General features: G+C 35.6%; 1 protein-coding gene across 1 annotated transcript; it reads left to right on the top strand.

Moving 5' to 3' along the window:
• Window positions 1-12,413: 12,413 nt before the first annotated feature.
• On the top strand, window positions 12,414-15,029 carry LOC113303043 (mitochondrial pyruvate carrier 4). The gene is made up of 5 exons (XM_026552033.1): window positions 12,414-12,571; window positions 13,372-13,470; window positions 13,600-13,652; window positions 14,267-14,340; window positions 14,633-15,029. Exons 1-5 carry the CDS (start codon window positions 12,517-12,519, stop codon window positions 14,679-14,681), a joined length of 330 nt encoding a protein of 109 aa, XP_026407818.1. The 5' UTR covers window positions 12,414-12,516; the 3' UTR covers window positions 14,682-15,029.
• The last annotated feature ends 7,918 nt before the right edge of the window (window positions 15,030-22,947 follow it).

Here is a 22,947-nt window from a genome sequence, read left to right as displayed (position 1 = left end):
ACTTTGATGCTACCTGTACACGTCTTTGATGCATGATAAGGAACTTAGATGATGTTAGTTCACTTACTTTCTTAATTTTATAATCGTATTGGATTTCCATCCTTGAATCATTCTAATCCCATGTAATCTTCGCATTATGTGCCAAATAACGAAGTTGGGAATTATGAATCCAGTAATGATGGTTTGGGCAATCCAAGAGTTGTCGGTGACAAGACTTCCATATCTGTGCCTCAAGATGATGAAGCGCTGGTCGTTGATGCCGTGGAGGTAGAAGAAACTCTAATTGTGTCTCAGACAGTGGAACCCGAATCCGAAATAGCGGAAGCTACTTCTTCTGAAATTGTCTCTATGATCACCGATGCTGCTCCAGTAGTTGAGAACCAGATGATAGTGCATGAGTATCCGACTGCAGGGATTTCCTTTGATCCTCAATTTGGTGAGTTACTCCCGTATCACCAGCTTGTTGGAGGATTTAGCGTTCCTATCGGATATGCTGCTATGTACAAGGAACTGTGGGAAATGTATGGACACATTGTTGTCACTCGGGATCCATAACGCAGTTATTTTCTGACGAAACAAGTGTAGGCTATCTTGCGTGTCATAGATGATATCCGGATTACTGCCAGAAATTTTGTTACTCAAGATGTACTCTTTGATTGGGAATACAACTTGAAGAATGCTGAAGATCTTGGCTTCAATCTGAAGTGGCTCCGTCAAAGACTTGAAGTTATCAGGAAAGCAGTAAAGGGAGATGTTACCTTACCTACCAGTGATGCCGTGTTGAAGAAGATGAATGAAGTTGCTGATCTAACCAGGAAGCTAATTGTGGAAAAGGCGGCTCTGAAAGTCTTGGAGGAGGCAGAGGAGCAGAAATCTTTCTTCAATGGTTTTCTTTAGTTTCCTTTCCATAATCCCATGAATTTATGAACTTCTGAGAGATGTGAGGTTTTCATTTGGGTTTTGATATTAGCTGGTTTTGGATTGCTAGATGGTTAAGGATTTTCTTTTGGATTTGATTGAGATTTTCCTTTAAGTAAAGTGAACTGAATTTTTGATAAATTGCTGAATTCAAATACTAATTGCAAGTATTGCAAACGTTTTGGAGGAATTGAAATACAACGAGATCCCAATGAGATCCCAATTGTTCAAATATATTCCTTGATGCTCAATGATATCCCATACCAAAATATTGAAAAGCATTTAATTATGATTTTCATCATATATGTTTTAATTACCATCAATTAAAGCATATCTTCTGGAAAATATTATTAGTTAATGTGCTACATTAATAATGGAATTTTTCCATGAAAGTTTTCGAAAATATGGTTTGGCTAGTTGTGGAAATAGGAAAACCAAAATTAGGTACTTTAATATTAATATCTTGAGAATACTTTCGTTTTTGGAATTTCCTTATTGTCCAAACAACCTTGGTCTATAAATACTTGAGTTTGCATTTCTTGCAAACTATCCTAAGATCCATACAAACCTCATTATTGTTGTTTCTGGTTGAGCCGTCTATTCGGAGAGGAAAGTACCCTAATTAGGCGAAATCTCTTACGAGCACTCATTTAAAGACTTCCCTGGGATCAAGAAGCTCTACGAGTACTTTTGGTGGGAAACTAGATAATTGCATTGTTATTTTAGTTTTCTATTATTGATTTGATTAACTAACGATTATTGAAACTTTGATTGCACATAGTTTGTTATTCTTGAGAACCTTCTCTTCCGATATAAGGCTCACTCAAACTAGATGAAAGTATCGACGGGATCTTTAGAACCATTTTCAGATCTAAATACATCTTGTGATAATCTATTGTTAACAGACTTCGTTCTGTGAGTGATCGATCACAAGAGGATTCAAGTTGTTTTGTGTAGGTTATTGAAGACAATGGAAGATTTGAATACGAATACGAGTTTCTTATTCGTTTTCGCATCTTGTGGATTTAATGCACATGATTGGATGGGATCCAAATAGAATCATGTTTATCTTTGATAGACTTGATCGTCTAGTTGTGTAAGATTGGCATCACTTTATAGTTACTCTTTGAGTTCTATATTGATTGATTGTGAATCTAAATATTGATTATTTAGGTAATCAAAGTTTAGGTTGATCTATCTAGACAAAAGAGTTTATCAATTTAAGCGGAAGAGCCTTTGTCAACAACTCATACATATCTTTTAGCAAAGATTGATTAGAGTGGTTACCAAGCAGATTCTTCCTTTGATGTTTGGAATACGATCCAAATAACTTGCTATGAACGTGCGTGACTCTAGAAGTCGAAGTCACAGGTATACTGAGGAAACTAAGTAGCTAGGGGTAGTCTACTTGGTGTCAACCATACGAAGTTGGTATTAGATTTTGTATAGCGGCTTAATTATGAGAGTATTCAAAACTGGACTAGGTCCCTGGGGTTTTCTGCATTTTTGGTTTCCTCGTTAACAAAATATTGCGGTGTTGTTTACCTTATTTCCGCATTATAATTGTTGTTATAATTAAGTAAAATTACACACGTACGTTAATCCGAATTACTTGACATTGATCCTAATAGTCAATCTGTTATTACCGTAACTATTGTCAAGTAAATATATTTTTGTCGTATTATTTCGACCTCATCCATAAACAATCACACAAGGTATAGGACTTAAGTTGTATTGTCTCGACTCTGTCCAGGGGCTTTGTGGAACTGAAGAAAAAATTTAGGGGTTTTGTGGAGTTAAATGTAATTTTCTCTCCTTTGAATCAAACAACCTTGATTATGATTAAAACAACATTGACCTCGATTAATGAATTCAATTACCCATTCCTTGTTTCTCCAAATCAATCTAGGAACTTTTTCTCTGTTCTTTAAAGAATGGCTTTGATGATGTTAGCGGAGAATATATTAGATTTTAGACGATTTATATTTCTATTGGTTCGATAGATTTTTAGAAAAAAGAAATCGAGAACACATATTTGCTCTTCAATTTTATGTAATTCACCAAAATCTTCAGGCAAAATGGAAAAGACACAGAAGGGTATTCACGTCATTTCATGTACCAAAAAAAGAGAGGGTCGTACCAAAAATTCTTCTTTTTTTATATTAGTTAGATGTATTTTTATATATAAAAGACCCACTAAATATATCATTATACAAAATATCTGGTATGGACCATACCAAACATAGTAAATATATTTTTTTTATTAATTAGGGTCCCATCCAACATTATTAAATATATATTTTTTTAATCAGATTTACCACTTTTACAATAGTGAGAAATACATTTGGCATGGCATGATAAATTAAGGGTCTGTTTGGAAGCTTGGAAATAAGATAGCATAGTCCAGGATAATGTATCTTAATTTCATTTATGATAACTTTGAGATTGACAATTTTGATGTTGTTTGTCTAATTTATATCATGCATTTGACTAATTCAATTTGTGTTTGTTTGACACTCAATCCAGCAGTAGTTCAACCTTGAGGTTGATCATTTTTAACTCAATTTGTGCAAGTATATCGGACATCGAGGTAAACTAGTAGGAGTGACTAACAAAATAATAAAAAATTCAATCCGTGGAGTTTATGACTCTATCATATATTGGGAAATAGGCAAAACATGTTTTCAGAAAAATAATCATAAACCTAAATTTTTAACCTCCGAAAACCAAAGATGGATTAGCTATTCTTATCCAAACTTGGAATAAAATGAAAAAAAAAACACTTTTGAACGGTTTTTTTCTTTTTCTTTTTGGTGACCCAGTTTTCGTTCACAACCTAAGAGCAGTTCCTATGGGATGAACAAACTCAGAGTTTGTTCATTTTGCTCCCACTATGGCATGAACAAACATGAAAAATGGATGTTCAAATCATCAAATTTGTTGCTTTGAACATTGAGTCGGAACATCCAGCGCGCGCTTGTGGTAAGGACAGGCGCTATTGCTACCAATGCTGGCGACCGAAATAAAATCGCTAGCGTTTGGATGTCCAACGCGCGTTTTCACCTAAAGCGCCTGCGTCAGTGTTAAAAGCGCCAGCGTCTGTCCCAATGCCGCTAACGGCTCAATCTGAACGGCTGAAAAATGTTGTGATCCAACGGCTACATTTTTTGAATTCTATAAATACTCCTCATTTCAACTCTAAATTCACACATTCTTCTCTTATACACATTCTTCTCTTAACTCTCAATTCTTGATTGAACATGTCTCGACCCCGGTTAGTTCGGCGAGTTCCGTATGCTAAAGAAGAAGATGAATCTATTTGCAGAAACTATATATTTTTATCTACTCAGCTTGCTTCGACAAACTATCCATGGGTGAATTTCTGGGCGGTTATTCACGATGGGTTATGCAGTGACACTCGTAATCCGAGTCGTCGTTCTATATCTGACATAGAACATCGTTTTGGTACAATTAAGAAAGAAGTAAGTGAGTTTGTAGCTTTAACCATACAAGTAAATCGATATCGACTGAGAGGTGAAACTGATGCTGAGATGGTAACAAGATATTTAGATGAATGGCGAAGATGGAAAAATGTGACTTTTCCTTTGGACAAATGTTTTGAAATCCTTAAGGTGTTGAACAGTTTCAACCCCTTCTTTGGTGTTGTTGTTCCACCTAGTACTTCTTCTCATTAGTGAAGCTAATGTAATGTAGTCCGTCGTAATTTAGTGAAGCCAATGTAAAACGCTTACTTTTAAACATATGTAATTTTATTTAATTAAGATTGTCGTACTTTTAACACTAAAACTACAAATGTAGCAGAATTAAAAATTAGATTAATCTCTCTAACGTCGCTCATCTCTAGCTCCCTCATTGTTATTTTATGGATCCAAGAATTCAGAAAGTCCTGGATATAGACATGGGTAATCAGCCAAAGCCAACATAGTATGTAAATTTCCAAATGTTGATAGACCTGGGGATAGACCTGATAGACCGGGCTGACCTGGCTAAACAAAATTAGGCGATTCACCTGGCTGAACAAAATTAGGCAATTGGAAATCACTATGTGTACTCGGTCCTCCAAGCATATAAGAGGTTTGTTTTTGTGGTGGTGTTGGTGTGTAGCATTCATTTGGGTTGTGGGGAACATTTGGGTTGTAGGGCGAGAGTGATGATGAAATGCGCCTAGGTTCAAGCCGAAATGTCTGAGGTTGAGATACATGCACAATTTGTGGTGAAGTAGTATTGTACTATTTTTCTCGCACCACATTGTGATGTGTTTCTCGCACCACTGTTTCTTCACTTTCTTTCCATGATCTGTCGTTTTCTTCACTTTCATGCAATGATCTGTTGTTCCTGGTGGAATTGGAAGAATGTGACCGCCGACCATCATCATTTGCAGTTGGACTTAAAGTTGGAGTCAATCCAAACATTGTGTCTGTCTGCCATTTTCGTAGTTGTTCCAAGTGCATCGCCTCTACTTCCCGATTCCTCCAATGCAAATCATTGAGTCGAATCCGCAACTCTTCCTCACTGGCAGTGACATTGTAGTAAACATAATCATGGTCCATACCTTGGGAAACAATGGGGATCGTGGTTGGCTCACCTTGTGAAGTAATACTTTGCAGCTCCCTACGAATTTCAGGCATATTTGACTAGGATGATGAAGAACTTGCACCCGTCCTGGGATAAGTCATAAAACTTGGCTCTTCTGGAGGTGGTTGGCTAGGAACGATATTTGGATTATGGAACATGTTTGATAACCCCAGGAAATCAACCCCATAGACGTGCATGTTTTGTGTCCCAATCACAGGCTTCGTAATTGAAGTGTACCAGTTGACATACTGCGTTTCACTAATATCCAACTGTGTATTTAGTTCATACCTCTTGTAGAGCCCCCAAAACTAGCAGCTGACTAATCCAAGAGATTAACTAAATAAAAAGGCACTAAGAATCTAAATCATTTACTTAAACATTCAATTAAGAAATCTTCTACAAAACTTAACCCGAAAATTATCCCCACTTTGAAATATGTATACAAGAACTTCTCTCAAATGATACATACTCAATAATGAGTTGATTTACAAATAGAATACAAACATAAAATAACATAGCGAAAGCTAACTAATTCTTCGAAGCTTTCATCGTCACATGAACATCTTGATATGTCTCTGAAACTGAAAGTGGGAATGGGTGAGCACATCATCCCTAAAAGGGGTGCCTCGTAGGAATAACAACTAGCTTTCAAGTAAACATTAATATGATTCGAAGACAGTGCAGGTTTTATTGAAAGTCGTTAATACACGGAAAGACAGTAAAACACAAAGTAAAAACTTCTTCAAAGGCATCCATAAATAACAGTAAACATCCATGTACGATATGTGTGTTGCCGCACATAAGGGAAGAGTAATATTCGTACTAACCACACTCATTAGGTAATATTCGTGCTAACCACACTCATTAGAATACTGGATATAAAGGAAGAATAATATTCGTACTAACCACACTCATTAGGTAATATTCGTGCTAACCACACTCATTAGAATACTGGATATTGTGTCGGCACACATCTCATACCACACAAAGCACACAAAGATATGCATGAATTTCACAACACCAAGATTGATTTGTAAAACAATAATGAATACAAGAGAGTTCGTTATCGATTCCCATCTCTTTTGATGACAAGCCTTGCCTACCTCGAGATTCTCCATCCGCTGGTTCGTCCTTTGAATCGATCGTTGTTAATACAGACTAACTGTTAATCGCACAAGAATTCTAAGAAACTAGCCAAAATGGCTCATACCAGAATCATACAAGTTCTATCTAATGGTTCTAAGCCTATTTAATAAGTCTTATGAACATCTATAACTTTGTAGAAGGAACTAAAGACTAATTCATACCATAAGAGGTCCACTTCATCGATATAAGATAACTATTCCAAAGCCTAAGTTCTCTAAACAGGCCCATTAACCAAAGTTCTGGTCCATCTGAGTCAACTAACGGCCACTGACGGTCAAATAGTCAACTAGCAGTCCACGTCAAGTCAAGGTCCATGGTCAATGGTCAAATAAGTCAAATAGGAAACGGTCAACGATTCAACTCAGGTCAAGATAGGGAAACTCAGTGAGTTAACTCAGTCTACAAGACTGATTCAGGTTATACAAACCAAGGCCCTTACACAGGCCAAACACTCTGCTAATTGAACTTCACAGGCCTAAATACAATTTCATTCATTCAAAAACAACTTTATAATTCAAACTCAAATACAATTGTAAATTAAGCCTACCTGCAAATGCAGTTCCAAGCTTTTACAGCAAATACTAACAGCAACTAGCACCAATTCATCCTCTCTGCAAAACCTTACACTTGACTAACTCTTAACTACCACATAGACATCAAAACTCAATAACTTCAGGCCTGCAACTACCCTTACAATCTGTACCCATAGTCCTTACTTGAGCCACAGTACTAACATCATCAACATTTACTTCTATTTCACTGAATCAAACTCCACTGCACATTTACACACTAAACTCAATCTCAGTTCAACACTGTAACCTCCACTCATAAATCCCAATTCAATAATCTACATCTGCAACTTCACACAACTATCACCATTTCCAACTTCCTTGCATCTTTAATTTCACTCAGTCACAGTTGTGACCATAACTTCAACAACTTCATATCAGTTTCACCATTATGAATCACAGTACAACATACTTTAACTCTGCATCTCTGAACATTTTGAGCTTCATTGGTTATCCAACACATCTAACTGCAATCATAATACTAACAACCACAACAGCAGACCAATAACACCAACATTTGTACTTACCAACAACAACACTAATTTCATAACTAACAGCTCATCTGATTCACAACTTAGATAATATCCATTCACCTAATTCAACATACTATAAACTTCTATTTCATCATATATTCATCATTAACATCCATAGCATATAAACTTATTAATTGAAATTAATAACTTTACTAAATTACTGAGAGAGCAATACCCAGTTCAACTTCAACTGAACTACTGATTCCTGTAGTTGAATCCGATTCTAATGGTGCCCTTATCTTTAGAGTGTTTGTACTTATATTTTCTTCCACCAATCTCTGTTGGTTTGTCTATATAAGTGTAATGTCCTGACAAACTCTAGTTAGCACAATTCACTGATTTTCATTAAGATGAAATATCATTTGTCTTTCACCTGTCATTATGGTACCGAGAGAAGGTTAAGCTTTTTAAGCTTTTTAATCCTTCAATGGTGATTTTTTCTTCATCTTCAACAAAACTCTGTGTTTTTTTCTCTTGCAACAGTGATTCACAGATACTCTCTTGGGTGAAGATTATTTTTTCTACGGTATTCTTTGTTTCTTCAATTCCTGCAAACTTTCTCAGATATACTTTTGATTTATTTATTTTTTTAAACTTTTCAATTCGTTCTTCTATCAAGATTTCCTCAAATTATTGATCTGTTTTGTTCATCATACTAGCTTCTATCTTGATTTACTTTCGTTTTTTGTTCAAATATTGTTTCTGTTTTTCAATTTTATCTCAAATCTTGATTTCTTTCAATGGATCAAAGACCTAATGTTCGCATTTCCACACTTCCGCTCAATACTATTGCTCATATAATCCCTTTGAAACTCAAGGATGATAATTTCATTACCTGGAAAGCTTTAATGTTACCACTTTTCAAGAAATTCCAGGTTGAAAAGTTCATCGATGGTTCTTTTCCATGTCCTGATCAAGGAACCACAAGAGCTCAACTAGATGAATATCAAGATTGGATTGCTGAAGATACAACTCTTCTTCTTTGGATCCAATCAACAATTTCTGATTCAACTATTGGTTATGTTGCTGGTGCTGCTACTTCTAGAGGATTGTGGCTTAGCATTCAAGAAATATTTGCTCATACTTCTGCAACTCATGCGATTCATCTTCGTACCAAGCTTCAATCTCTCAAAATGAGTAGTTCTGTATCAAAATATCTAATGGAGATTAAAAGCCTTCAAGATCAACTTGCAGCTGCAGGATCTCAAATTTCAGACACTGAAATGGTGGTAACTATTTTATCTGGCTTGCCTCTAGAGTATCATTCCTTTGCTACTTCCATTAGAATTCGTAATCCTCCAGTATCAAGCAAGGAACTGTTTAATCTGCTCATGAATGAAGAAATTGCTGTAACCAATACCAAAACTGATTCTGAAGCCAAAGCTTTTGCGGCTCAACATTATCAACAGTTCAAACCTACTTCTAGTTACACTCCTAGACCTTCATACTCAAACTCAGTTTTTCATATAGGTGGATCAAGAGGTCGAGGTGGTCGACATCCAAATCCTAATTTCTTCTCAAGACCTTCCTATGGAAGAGGCACTACTTCTGAAATTGAACCTTGTCAAATCTGCAAAGGCAAGAATCATGATGCTACTGAATGTCACCAAAGGCTTAATTTCTACTATCAAGGCAAACCTCCACCAGCAAATCTTCAGGCAATGTTAGCAGCTGCAGATATTTTTGATGATTCTCCCTGGTATGCAGATAGTGGATCTAACAATCACATCACTTCTAATGATGCTAATATGACTACTTCTTCTCCTTATGATGGTGCTGAGATGATTTCAACAGCTAGTGGCCAAGGTATGCACATCTCTCATATTGGCCACTCATTAAAACATGTGAATGATCATTCCTTTCCTTTGCTTGGTTCAGTAATTCATCTCAAGATCATCATCACCCCATCAGATCAATTGATTCTCAATTCGACTACCAATAACACCACCACAAACTAGTTCTTCATCACAACTCATAAAACTCAAATCATCCATCAATCTCGAATTACTTTTCAATTAAGCAAACCCACCTTGTAATTCCGTCTATATCTTCTTAATTCTTACTCAAATCGAATTCCAACACCACATGCAGAAACCCTAACCCCTCGATTCTTCACTGACTCAGCTTCAGACTTCAATTACACAACCAACCCCCTTTGTTATTCATCACCAACTACTCGAATCATCTTTTAATTAATCAATTCCTCCATAGCTCAATCTCACAGAAATCCTAATTTCTTCAACCGGTAACCAAGAATCAATACTACTCTCATCTCTTCATCAATCATCAGCAGCATCTTCTAATTCATCTGCTCTAACTCATTGATTGTCTCTCTCTCTCAAACAAACAAACAAACTCTCAAACTCGCAAAGGAAGAAGAACAGGGGAAGAAGGAGACGAGAGAAGAAGAAAGAAGAAGAATGAAGAAGAATAATAGAGAAATAAAAAGAAGAGTAAACTTGTTTATCTTCTCGGTTTGGTGCAGATAAGGCCAACAGAAAAATGCTAAAGGCACCCGTCCAAACGATAAGGGCATCCAGGCGGTTTAAGGCAAAGTGACTAATTTCCCCTTCATACAAAACTGATAATATCTCCTTCATCCGATATCCTATTAACACGTTCGAGTAGTCCATTCCGCGTAACTTTTCGAGATCTATCCAAAGGTACTAGTTTCGTATCTAAATCGTTGTTAGGTTAATTTATATGAATTAATGTTCGTGTTAAACTAATCGAGTTATTATCGGCTAATACGTCTCTTGACTAGTCTAATAGCGTTGACGAGCTTGAGGGTCCTTACACCTCTCCCAACCGGTTATTCTCAGCCGATAAAAATATGATGCATAGGTTATCTGTTGTAGCGGGTTAATGACAATTGCAAATATACCTTGTATTTGGTACTACACTCTTTCTCCCAGATACCAAACCCCTCTTTGTGATTCCGGACTGTAAGAAACAACTCTACGCATAGAATAATCAAAAATACTTATTCCAACATCATCATTATACTGAGGTAAATCAACGTAAGGGTGAACAACTACGTTGTTGTGGATCCGAGTCATCTGATGTAACCTCTGCACAAAACTGGAACCAAAGACGTCGCTGCCAGTGTTCTTATCTAAGTTGTTCTTCATATACATGTCCAACATTGGAAATCTAACTGTCTCGTATTTTAGGATTGGTTTACCAACACGAAAGTAGGTATACTACCAATACTGCAAATTACTCCATAATTTTAGTATTTAGTAATAATAATAAATTTAAAAATAATAATTTTGATATTTACCTCTATGATGCTCCAGAAACCAGTGAAGTTTCCGTCCCCCAAGGACGCTTTATCCAGCGCACAGTACAATTCTGTAAAATTGCAGATCCCCGGTCATAATCTGGTGCTTTATTGAGATCTTCTAATGCTTCAAGCCAACCAACATGAGCAACAAAAGTTGAGTTTGGAAAGAATGCCTGACCCAGTACCCATAAGATAAACATCCTTTCGAGTTCAGGATAGTCATCTACATGTTCTGGGTTCCTGGGTATGGTTAGGAAAATCTTCAAGGCCGCACATCTAATCCCACCTCCTTTCAAATCCTTATAATCTCGACGCATATCTGACTCCACAAACGAGGGACAAAGCGTCTCCCATTTACTATTTGAGACCCATTCGTCTTAGTTGAATGGTGGCGGGTCTCCCATTCCACTTGGAATCCCAACAATGAAATACAAATCAAGGGGAGTAATTCCTATTACAAGTATAATATCAACTATGATTAATTCTTTTGATTATTTAATAATTATTTAAAAAATTTAATTTAAGTTAAGTTAAAAAAACTCACCAATTTCGAAATCCATAAAATGGAATGTGTGCGTCGTCATCCACCACCTTTCTACCACTGTTTTCGGAATTTTTTTGTTATGTTTTCTAGGCTTTATTCTATAAAGCGCACGCCAAGGATATCTGTCAACCCTTTTTCGGACTGCAGTCGGTAGACCAACATAAACATCATTTAATTCTGAAAATCCACCTCTCGTGACATAATAATCCTCAGACCGTTCATGATGTCCCGACACATGACCTGGGACCAATGATGGAGCAGCAACTATATTTGGCGAAGCAAACTCCTGTTTTCGATTCTGAGAAAAATCTACACATGTGTGAGGCAGCGGTGCTGATTCATTTTTTCGATCTCTTTTCTTCTTTATACTATTCGCCGCTCTTCTCACTATGTTCATATTGTATAAAAAAAATTAATATAGAAGAGTTTTAGAAGAAGGAAATGGTAGTTGTGTGATTGAAAATGAAATTAATAGAACGAATTTATAATGTTGAAATTCGACCGTTAGAGACTTTGTGTCTAACGCCCGCGTCGGATCTTCCAACGCCCGAGTTTTGTCTTCCAACATCAGAGTCCGTCTTTCGGTCGCGCGTCTGATGGTCCGACGCCCTATGTTTTACCATAGTGGAAATTCCAATTTGATCATCCACGTGGCTCAACAAAAGTTTTAGTTTGACCATTGCCATAGGAACTGCTCTAAGTTTTATACTAATCCAACCGGCCCAAGGAGAAAGCAAAACGGACCAACGGAGAATACAACTTTGACTAGCAACTTTGAAGTCGTGGCAGTGCCATCCGAAAGCGAGAGTGTATTTTAATTGATCCCCATTTGATAAACATAAAGTACGAGTGGCTAGTTTGTTGGGGGAAAGAAAGATTCTCTTCAAGAGTTGCTCAAAAAAAAGTTAGGAGAGAAATTTTTTAATGGCAACTTCAAAGCTTCAAGCGCTATGGAATCACCCAGCTGGACCTAAAACCAGTTTGTTCTTTTTCACTTTGTATTTCCAACTCCATTTTAATTTTCGATTTTTTTCTCTGATTTTGATAATATATTTGACTATTAGATCTTTAGGTTTTAGATATTTGAAGTATTGATTCATTATTTGATAGTTGGGATTGATCCTTATCTAGACCTAATTAAGAAGACTATTTGTTTGTTTCTCCCCCTTAGAATTGTTAAGCTTCCAGTGAATTCGTGGAATTGGGGAAAAGGATGAAACTAAAATTCTATCCAAATGAACTATTGCTGAAATTTATGAGACTGGTTGTGGAAACATAGGGCGAAATTTTGATTTTTAAACAAATATTTCATTTCTAATGTCATTAGAATGAGGTGATTTGACCCGAGGTCTTGAAATTTATCTGTATAATATATGCATTTAAGATATCATTTCTTAGCGGGTCTTTCTGATTTTGATCGATTGGGTCTTATAATTTACTGATTAATGTTTATTAGGTTATTCATTAGAACGTGTAATTCAAGATGAATTATCATGTGTTTGGGGTTTTGAGTCTTGAAGGATAATCAAAATCATTGTCTGCACCAGCAGATGACTTGTACCATTATTGTTCAGTAGAAACTTTCATAACAAAATATTTTCTTAATAAGAACTAAGCTCCTAATTTTACACAGAAAACAAAATTTTCGTATTACAAGCTACTGAAATTAGAGTTATCTGTACTTTATGTATGATATTCTATCGGTGCCAGTTGATATTTTCTTATTGTTGAAAAATATGAAGCGATTCTCATTTACAGACTAACTATTTGTTACTGCAGTTCACTTTTGGGCTCCAACTTTTAAATGGGGTATTAGCATTGCGAACATTGCTGATTTCGCTAAACCACCAGAAAAGATCTCATATCCTCAGCAATTAGGTAACTTTCAAACTCCGCCTTCTTTCAAATCTCTTCATTCATTTTATGGCAATGGTTTGTTTCAATTTTTAATGTCCTTTTCAAATTACTGATTCTGATGTACCCTCTTTGCCGTCTTTTGGCTTGTAGCTGTTGCATGCACTGGAGTTATCTGGTCACGTTACAGCACAGTAATTACACCGGTAAGAAGGATGTCGATTATATGTACACTGTGCCATATTTTAGGAGTTGAAATTTTAAGTCATTAGAGACCATGCTAAACTTTCTTCAAAAGAATTGCTTAACTGCCTGAAAGATTTCATTGTTGAGGAAGAAAATGCAAAAATACCACAATGAATTGCAAACTCGAATCTTGGCAACAACACTCTTTTCTTGAGATGTTGACATGAGCGTCAAGATTCAGGGTATAGTGAAGTATGACATCCATCAAAAGGTTTATCTATGATATGGATTCTATAGATATGCCTTAACTACATTTGGAAGTTTCTCACTAGTATTGAGATGGCATTCTCCCATGTCTACCTTTTAGTTTTTAAATATCTAATGTTAGAATGGTAGGCTATACTTACGGATTAGTTGTTCTTGTTTATGTTAACTGTTGCTTTTGAAGAGTTTAGAAGAGAAACATCAGTAAAGACATTATAGTTATCACGAATACTTATCTGTTCTTCAATGAGATATGCTATTAGTTTATAGACTGTAAAGGTTGTTAACTTCTTTAGCACCTCATGCTTTTGTTGTCTGCATTGGCAGTCAATTGATTCTAATTTTCAGTTTTTTCAAATTTGTATTTCAGAAAAACTGGAATCTTTTCAGTGTAAACGTTGCAATGGCTGGGACAGGCCTGTATCAGCTTTCTCGCAAGATCCGGTATGACATCATCACAGCATGTGCATGCTACATTTATTTAATATGTACTGATATAGTGTGAATCCGCACCTGCTATATGATTTGTCAAGGAAAGTAAGAAGCTCCATGTGGATAGTAAGAAAGATTAATGAAATTGGAGGGGTATGATTGGTCTAATAACCAGCAACTAGTCTATTTGATTATTAAATCCAGCAAAAAGAGAAAGAGAAAAAGATGAAACAAAATTGAGGATTTATATTGCTGTGTTTCATCTTGTTTTATCTTTGATGGATTTCTTTTCCTTCTCTTTCAGGCACGATTACTTCTCTGAGACCGCAGAGACTGAAGTTGTCAAAGAATAATGGCTATTAGTCCTTTCAATCTGTTGTCTTTTATTTTTCAACTGAATCTGTATTCGATCTTGGGATATAAATCTGTCTGCATTTCTTTGCAATCAAATTCTGTAATTAGATTTGCAACGGCAGATTGTCTGCAGTTGATCCTATGTTATCGTGTCTTTCATATATCGTCCGAGAAAATGCAGCTTTGACTCTTGTGTCGTGTGTCTCTTTGGGTTGGTTACCTTCGAAACTATTGAGATGACAGTAAAGACATCTCTGGACATCCAATGCTTTTAGCGTCAGCAAACGCACAGCTGGTCATCTGTTTGTGAGCTGCATTTTGCAATAAAGCTGTGAAGTTATTTTTCATTTTAATATGTATGATATCATATGCTTATTAGTGAGTCAGCCATATGACTTTTGGCTAACTTCTGCATGAACTGAATAGTCACTTCCTTGGTTAGCTGAATGGTCAATTAGGCGTATACTTGTCCTTGTTCCCTTGTTTGTCTTATCCTTCTTTCTTAGTCACAGGATTAGTAGGTAGAGAGATCTAACGGCTATAGAGGAAACCTGAGAGTTGTGAGGAGTAATTGATGTATTTATTCCCAATGATTTTGTTGAATCTGGTAAGAAGAAAGAGATTAATAAAATTCGGGCTCATTCCTTTTGCAAGAGTGGGTTATTATATGTGTTGATTCAAACCAACTTGTTGATTCATAACATTTGGTAACAGATAAGTTTGATCCTGTGTTTTGATTCATGATAGGAGGTGAGAAAGCAACTACAATAAAGGATGTTGCTCATCAACAGAAGCTTGATGGAAAACGTTTATCAACTCTAAAAAAAGATGTCTCCGACATCAAACTCAAGATGACTTCTATTGAAGAAACTTTGAGTTTTTCAATTTTCTACCATCTGTAAATATCTCGGTGTTCAAATTCCGCCAGATCCGAACGGTGAAACTCAACGTATTCCTTCTGGTAGTGATTCTGATCATCATTCTGGTTTACTTCTTACTTCAGGTAACTTCCCTCGCCAACCTAAAATTAATTTTCCACGTTTCGATGGATCTAATCCGAGAGCCTTGATTCGTAAATGTGAACGATATTTTCACTTAAGCTCTGTTGAAAACTCTAAGAGGGTAGATGATATAGCATCTATTCATTTAGATGATAAGGCTGATGCGTGGTTCTTAGACTATCAGGAGGGTAATTGTTTATTGATTGGACTGCTTTTGTTGTTGATGTTTGTTGTCGATTTGAAGATGTGGCCTATGATAATTATGTTGGCAGTTTTAATAAATTGTCTCAGATTACTACCGTGGAAGAGTACTACGAACATATGAATCTTTGAAAGCTTTGATGAAGGCTAACAATCGAAATATGACTGATGATTATTTTACCATGAGTTTTATTAGTGGATTGAAGGAAGATATATGTAATCCTGTGCAAATGTTTAAACCCAATTCTGATTCTGAAGCTTTTTACTTAGCTGGATTACAGCAAGCTTCAGTTGATTCTCAGTTCAAGCGTTATAAAACTTTTCCCAGACAGTTTCAACCTTCTACCAGCTCATGCTCTCAATCCTCAAGCTATAAACCTTCATTACCACCACTTACCAACATATCTAAGCCATCTTTCTCTTCTGATAAAACTATCATTACTCACCCTCTTACACCAACTAAACCTGAGCCAACATTACCACCTATTAAAAGACTCACTCCTGCTCAGATGCAAGCCAGAAGAGATAAAGGTTTGTGTTATAATTGTGATGTTTTCTACAAACTAGGCCATCGCTGTAAAACTCAACAATTATTCATGTTAGTGGCTTCTGATGAGGATACTTTTTCTCCACCTATTGAGGACTCTGAGGAAGAGACGGTTTCTCCAACAACTTCTGGTGACATAACCATGGAAATATCCCTTCATGTCTTGACTGTCTTGTTACCCAGAGTACAATTAGGGTACTAGGTAAGCTCATGAAACAAGATATCTTTGTATTGATTGATACTGGTAGTACTCATATCTTTGTGGATGCTTCCTTAGATGAGAAATTGCAGTTACACATAGCTCCAACTGGTCAAATGCTAGTGACAGTTGCAAATGGTGACACCACTGTCAGCCGTGGTGTTTGTCAGGCTTTAAAATGGTCTATGCAGGGCTATAATTTTGCTAGTGATCTGAGAGTCCTTCCTTTAGGGGGTTGTGACATGGTATTGGGGGTTGACTGGCTCAAGAGATTAGGTGATGTAGTTTTCAATTTGGATGACCTTAAATCTCTTTCCAGCATCAGGGTGAACATATTACATTGCAAGGACACTCTGATAAACCTTCTTGCAACTTACTTAGTGGTGAATCCTTTTTAAAATTTATTAAAAACAACACACGTACCACTATTGGTCAATTTTTCTCCAGCTACCCCCATTTCTCCTACACCTCCAGAGATTACATCTCTTCTACACAACTATGATGATGTATTTATCTCACCATCTACCCTTCCTCCTCCCAGAGATATTGACCACAAAATCCCCTTAAAGCCTAACTCAATACCTACATCTAAAAGACCTTACAGATGTCCCTATATCCAGAAGGCAGTGGTAGAAAAATTGGTTCAAGAGATGTTAGATGCTGGCCTTATTCAAGACAGTACCAGTCCATTTGCTGCACCCATCTTATTGGTCAAGAAAAAGGATGGCTCATGGAGATTCTGTGTAGACTACAAGAAACTGAATGATATAACTGTTAAAGACAAGTTTCCCATTTCTCTCATTGAAGAGTTGCTTGATGAATTAAATGGAGCTGCCATATTCACCAAATTAGATCTTACAGTAGGATATCGCCAAATTAGAATGCATATTCAAGACATCTACAAAACTGCCTTCAGAACTCATCATGGGCATTATGAGTTCAATATGATGCTATTTTGCCTTACAAATGCACTTGCTACATTTCAATCTCTCATGAATAAGGTGTTTCAGCCCTTCCTCGGGAAGTTTGTGTTGGTGTTTTTTTAATGATATTCACATTTACAGCAAGTCTTTTGAAGAACATATGTTACCTCTTTCTCAAGTGTTGGACTTGTTAAGACAACATTGTCTTTATGCTAATTTCAAGAAATGTTGTTTTGCTCAACGTCAATTGAACTGAAAAGACGAGGGTACCCAAATACACCACCAATCTTTTTATTTGATCACAACCTATTCAATCTCTACCGTGTATAAACCTCTTGGAGCAACAATCACTCAAGGAATATTTCAACACAGTGTCCACTTGAAATAGGCTTAGTCCGGACTTGCCTAACACGTGAATAATTATATCAGACAAGTGGAGAAATCCAATACACTTTGTGTGATCGTCTATGGATATGAAATCGAGACAATACTACAACAAAGTGTTCACTTTATTGCCGAAACCTTATAAGATAAATATCAAGTGCCTAGTTAACGTACAAGTGTAATTACTTTAATTATAATATAAAAACAATTGTAATGTGGAAATAAAGTAAAGCACACACCAGAATTTTGTTAACGAGGAAAAGTACAATCTTGTAGAAAAACCCCGGGACCTAGTCCAGATTTTAATACTCAATGAATTAAGACGCTACAAAAAGTAAACTTGCAACTTCGTGTAGACACTACTAAGTAAACTTAAATCCTAGTTACTCAGCTTCAGCAGTATTCTTGTTTTGACAATATCTAAAAGAACCGAAGTTCTCTATAGATATTTGTTTGATAATATCTAGCAGAACCGAAGTTCTCAATAGATATTTGATATTAGATATCCTAGCAGAACATGTGTTGTCTTTAGGACTTAAACCTAATCTATCTTCTTAATGGTTCAATCTTTCAAGACAGGATTCCTTTGGATCGTATTCCAAACAGTAAAGGATAAACTGTTTGGTAACAAAACTCACTTTTTAATCACAATACCGAAATATATGATATAAGCGTAGTTAAGGATCTTCAATTTTTAAGACATGTTACCAGATCCGAAGTTCCTCTATTACAAGATCAAACAAGACAATGATTACCGAAATAATCAGTCTTGATTACAAGGTTTATGATATAATCAAAAACTACTTGTTGATCTTAAAAAGGGTTATGTTTATTAAAAAAAACAACCTCTTTGATCCCCGAAATTCAAGTCACATAAAGTTACACCAAAAAATCAAAACACAAGAACATAAGTCTTCAAATCTTCAAAGTCTTCAATCTTCGATTTAATATTCAAAGTAACAACCTGCAAAAATAAACTTGATTCCTTATTGATTTGTCGCACAGAACGGAGTCTGTTAACAATGGCAAATCAATGAATCTATCTTACGGATCTAGAAAGACTTAGATCCGTAGAAACGTTGATCTTTGATCTAGTTTGAATGAGCCTTATATCAGAAGAGAAGGTTCACAAAAATAAGCAAACTAGGTGCAATCAAAGGTTCAACAACCGTTAGTCAAACAAATCAATAATCGAAAACTGAAATAACAATGCAATCTTCTAGTTTCCCACCATCGGTACTAATAGAGCTTCTCAATCCCAAAGAAGACTTTAAACTGAGTGGCCGTAAGAGATTTCGCCTAATTAGGTTACTCTCCTCTCCGAATAGGCGGCTCCACCAGTAGCAACACAACTGAGGAAGTTTGCTGTCACGAAGGATTAGTTTGCTAGAGATGAAAACTTAGGTATTTATAGATCAAGGAAGTTTGGACACCAAGGAATTTCGAAAACCAAAAATATTCTCAAGATATGCAATAAATAACAAATTCGGTTTTCATAATTTCTGTAAATAAGATGCTCAAATATTAATGTTGATATTATTCACGTATCCATATTAACCAAATATATTTTCGGTATCTCTAATATTTCTAGAATAATAGAAAATTCGAAAATCTATTTTTGGATAAATTTTTGTGTTAAAAACACAAAACGTGCTTCGATTGGGTTGAGATTTCTTGAGGCCGATTACACATGTTCATAGGATCGGTTCCCCCTTATTTATGGTATAAACTTGTATTCGGTTGCACATGTCCATAGGATCGGCTCTCCTTTGCCTAAAAACGTGTTGCACATGTTCATACCATCTCATATTCTCAGGTGATTACTTAACATCGGTTTCACTAATAAAAGTCATACCAATACATGAGTCAGGTCTTTGTGAATAGTTTTACCAAGAACACAAACAAGTCATGAACGGTTATACTAATCACACATATTGGTTGTTCACAAGATATGCATTGAATAACAATGCCAATAACGCCTGGCGATTTAATTTTCGATTCACAAACCAAGTTCATGAATTTACTTCATTAGAACACATGTAAAACATTGTTCCCTATGATGAAATCTTCACCTTTACCCATATACATAGTCATAATAGCATCCAAAAGATTATGTCGATGTCATATCTACGAAGTTCTAAAGATAAACATTATACTTCGTGATTCAATAAATTCCTTAGCACTTTGATCATAATAGTATAACTTTGCATGTTATGTTTTCAATCTAAAAGATTTGAAAGACACAAGATAGATATGGAACAAGTCAAGTCAAAGTTACTAACCTCAAGCTGAAGGATGATGTCTTTGTTGTCTTCAATCCATCTTCAGATCTTTGTGAGTAACTGGAGCACAATACTTCTATCATTTCTAGTCTAACCTATCGAAGTTGACTGTAGTTTACATAATAGCGACTCGAGTTTGGAACTAAATATGACAACCAATCTTGAGATACCAACGCTTGGTGGGTTCAACGGAGCAGTGCTCTAACAATCTCCCCCTTTGTCAATTTAGTGACAAAACTCTATTACATATGGAGATAAACGAATTACAAAAAATAACTCATACTAATCTTCATACGCTAAATTCACATTTCAACAACACAAAAACCTGGAGATATTCAAACCATAAATGTCGTTGTTGACATTATAATAACAAAGCTATACTACTCCCCCTAAAGGTAAGATAGGTAGATTTTCAATCCACACGTCTTTATTATACCACGTAATATGATATTTTACTCCCCTTTAGTCCGTGCTTTCACTCTTTCGTTTAGATAAACGTTCAAGGCTTCAAGCACCAATGTTCTTTTCCTTAGCGATACCAATTAATATAAAATCAATGCCAGTATCACTTGTTTACTCCGTATACTTCTCCCCCTTTTTGTCACAAAATGACAAAGAAACGAAAAAAGATGAAGGACAACACGAAAAGAATCTTACAAATCTCAAAATAGACTTGCAACCTGTAGAATTAAGCACGAGGGTTCCACACATCATGTTCTGATAACCAATATCAAAACTGAAACTACAAGTAGTTTTCTTTTGATATGTTACCAAGGAAACAATTGTCCGAAACAATTTTTCTAATTTAGTTTAGCAAAACAAAAATCAACTAAGCACCTTAGTCCCTTTGCTAAACCGATTGTTCAAAAATAACCGCTTGATTCGATAAGACCAAAATAAAGATAACTCTTTTTTTCTCATCAGGTTCTAATTATCCATAAACTTAAACCTATCAATTTTAAACAAGACAAATACTAGGTTAGTTAACTAGCATTTCTTATTAAGGCATTCGATTAGACTTGAATAACTGAAACCTCACTTCGATAAGTCTAACTAAGATCAGAATTAACTTAGTTTCTCTTATCCGGAATCGAATTGGACTAAACAACTCATCCCGTACACCTTTTAGTTCGTTAATCCATAAATAATTCATACAAACCAACATAAATCAACTTGCATAATTATTCACCTCAACCGGAAGTAATTGAAACAACATAAGCATTAAAACACCGAAATTTTGTAAGCATAAACAATTGATACCACACAATAAAGCAATACAATAATAGTTTTTCTTAACCGGAACCAATTAAATCACACACATCCACAACACATCATGGAATAAACATCAATTGAACCGAAAGTTTGTTAAGCAAAAGCAAAATATATGCAACAAAATCATGCTTTTCTTAAACAGGAAAATGATTAACTAACAAATTTTTTACCTCAAATTTTGCATCCTCTTTTCCTCATTGTTTTTCTCATCCTTTCGCAAAGACATAAGAACAGCAAAAGCAACCTTTACCAGAGAAAAGTTGAAATGGTTTTAACTATTATATGCCAATAGTACTAAGATAATACCAAAGACTCATATGTATACTATATACACAACTTATGAGAAATAAATTGATAATAGTATAATCATGACTCACATATGGGATTAATTGTCATCATCCTTTTATGATTATTTGATTCAGTAATCCAAAAAGTTAGATATGAAATCCGCTAAATCAAAATTCACAAAATCATAAAAAGGTAACCGATTATCTCATATAACGATGAGAACACGGAGATACATTCATTTGATCAAGAACCTTTAGCACAATATTTTGAATGTCATGAGTATTGAAACTTATCATTCGAGTGTCATCATTGTGACTATCTTTTGATACTGAAAAGGCGAGGGTACCCAAATATACCTCAAGCTAAAACTTTTCCTACCTATAAGTCATTTCTCCGAAAGTGATTGTCTATGGACAGAGTCGAGACAATACAACTAATCGGTTCACACTTCGTATGATTGTCTATGGATACGAGATCGAGATAATACAACAACAAAGTATGTTTACTTGATACAAAGGCTCGGACTTAACCAAACACAATAGGATTGCTTATCAAGTAAATAGGAATTAACGTTTGTGTAATTTACTTTAATTATAATAACAATTATAATGCGGAAAATAAAAGTAAATGACACAACAAGATTTTGTTAACGAGGAAACCGCAAATGCAGAAAAACCCTGGGACCTTGTCCAGAATTGAATACTCTCGGGATTAAGCCGCTACACAAAATTACACCAACTTCGTATAGTTGAGACCAAGAAACTAAACCTATAGTTCACCTAGTTCCTTCTGTATTCCCACGCCTCTAACTTATAAATAAGTCAAGTACTTGGAACAATTCCTTTGGTTCGTATTCCAAACAGTAAAGGAACAACAAATCTATTTGGTATCAACTATATTCAACCAAGTGATATGAGTCGGACAAAGGCTCTTCCGTTTATCTTAACATAAACTCCTTCGTCAGGTCCTTAGATCTATCTTATGTTCAATTACCGAAGTAATCGTTTAAGATTAAGCCAACAACACTCCTAATCCAAAAAATTGTGTTGATGCCGATCTACTCAATTAATCAATCCAATCTACCACAAGGATAAACCGATTATTAATTGGATCCTCTTTTACCAAAACAAGTATTGTGCACACCGATGATTATAAAACCCAAGTCAGA

Source organism: Papaver somniferum, chromosome 1, assembly GCF_003573695.1.
Source record: "Papaver somniferum cultivar HN1 chromosome 1, ASM357369v1, whole genome shotgun sequence".
NCBI lineage: Eukaryota > Viridiplantae > Streptophyta > Magnoliopsida > Ranunculales > Papaveraceae > Papaver > Papaver somniferum.
Note: the sequence above shows the minus strand (reverse complement) of the source record. Positions and strands in the feature narration are given on the sequence as shown.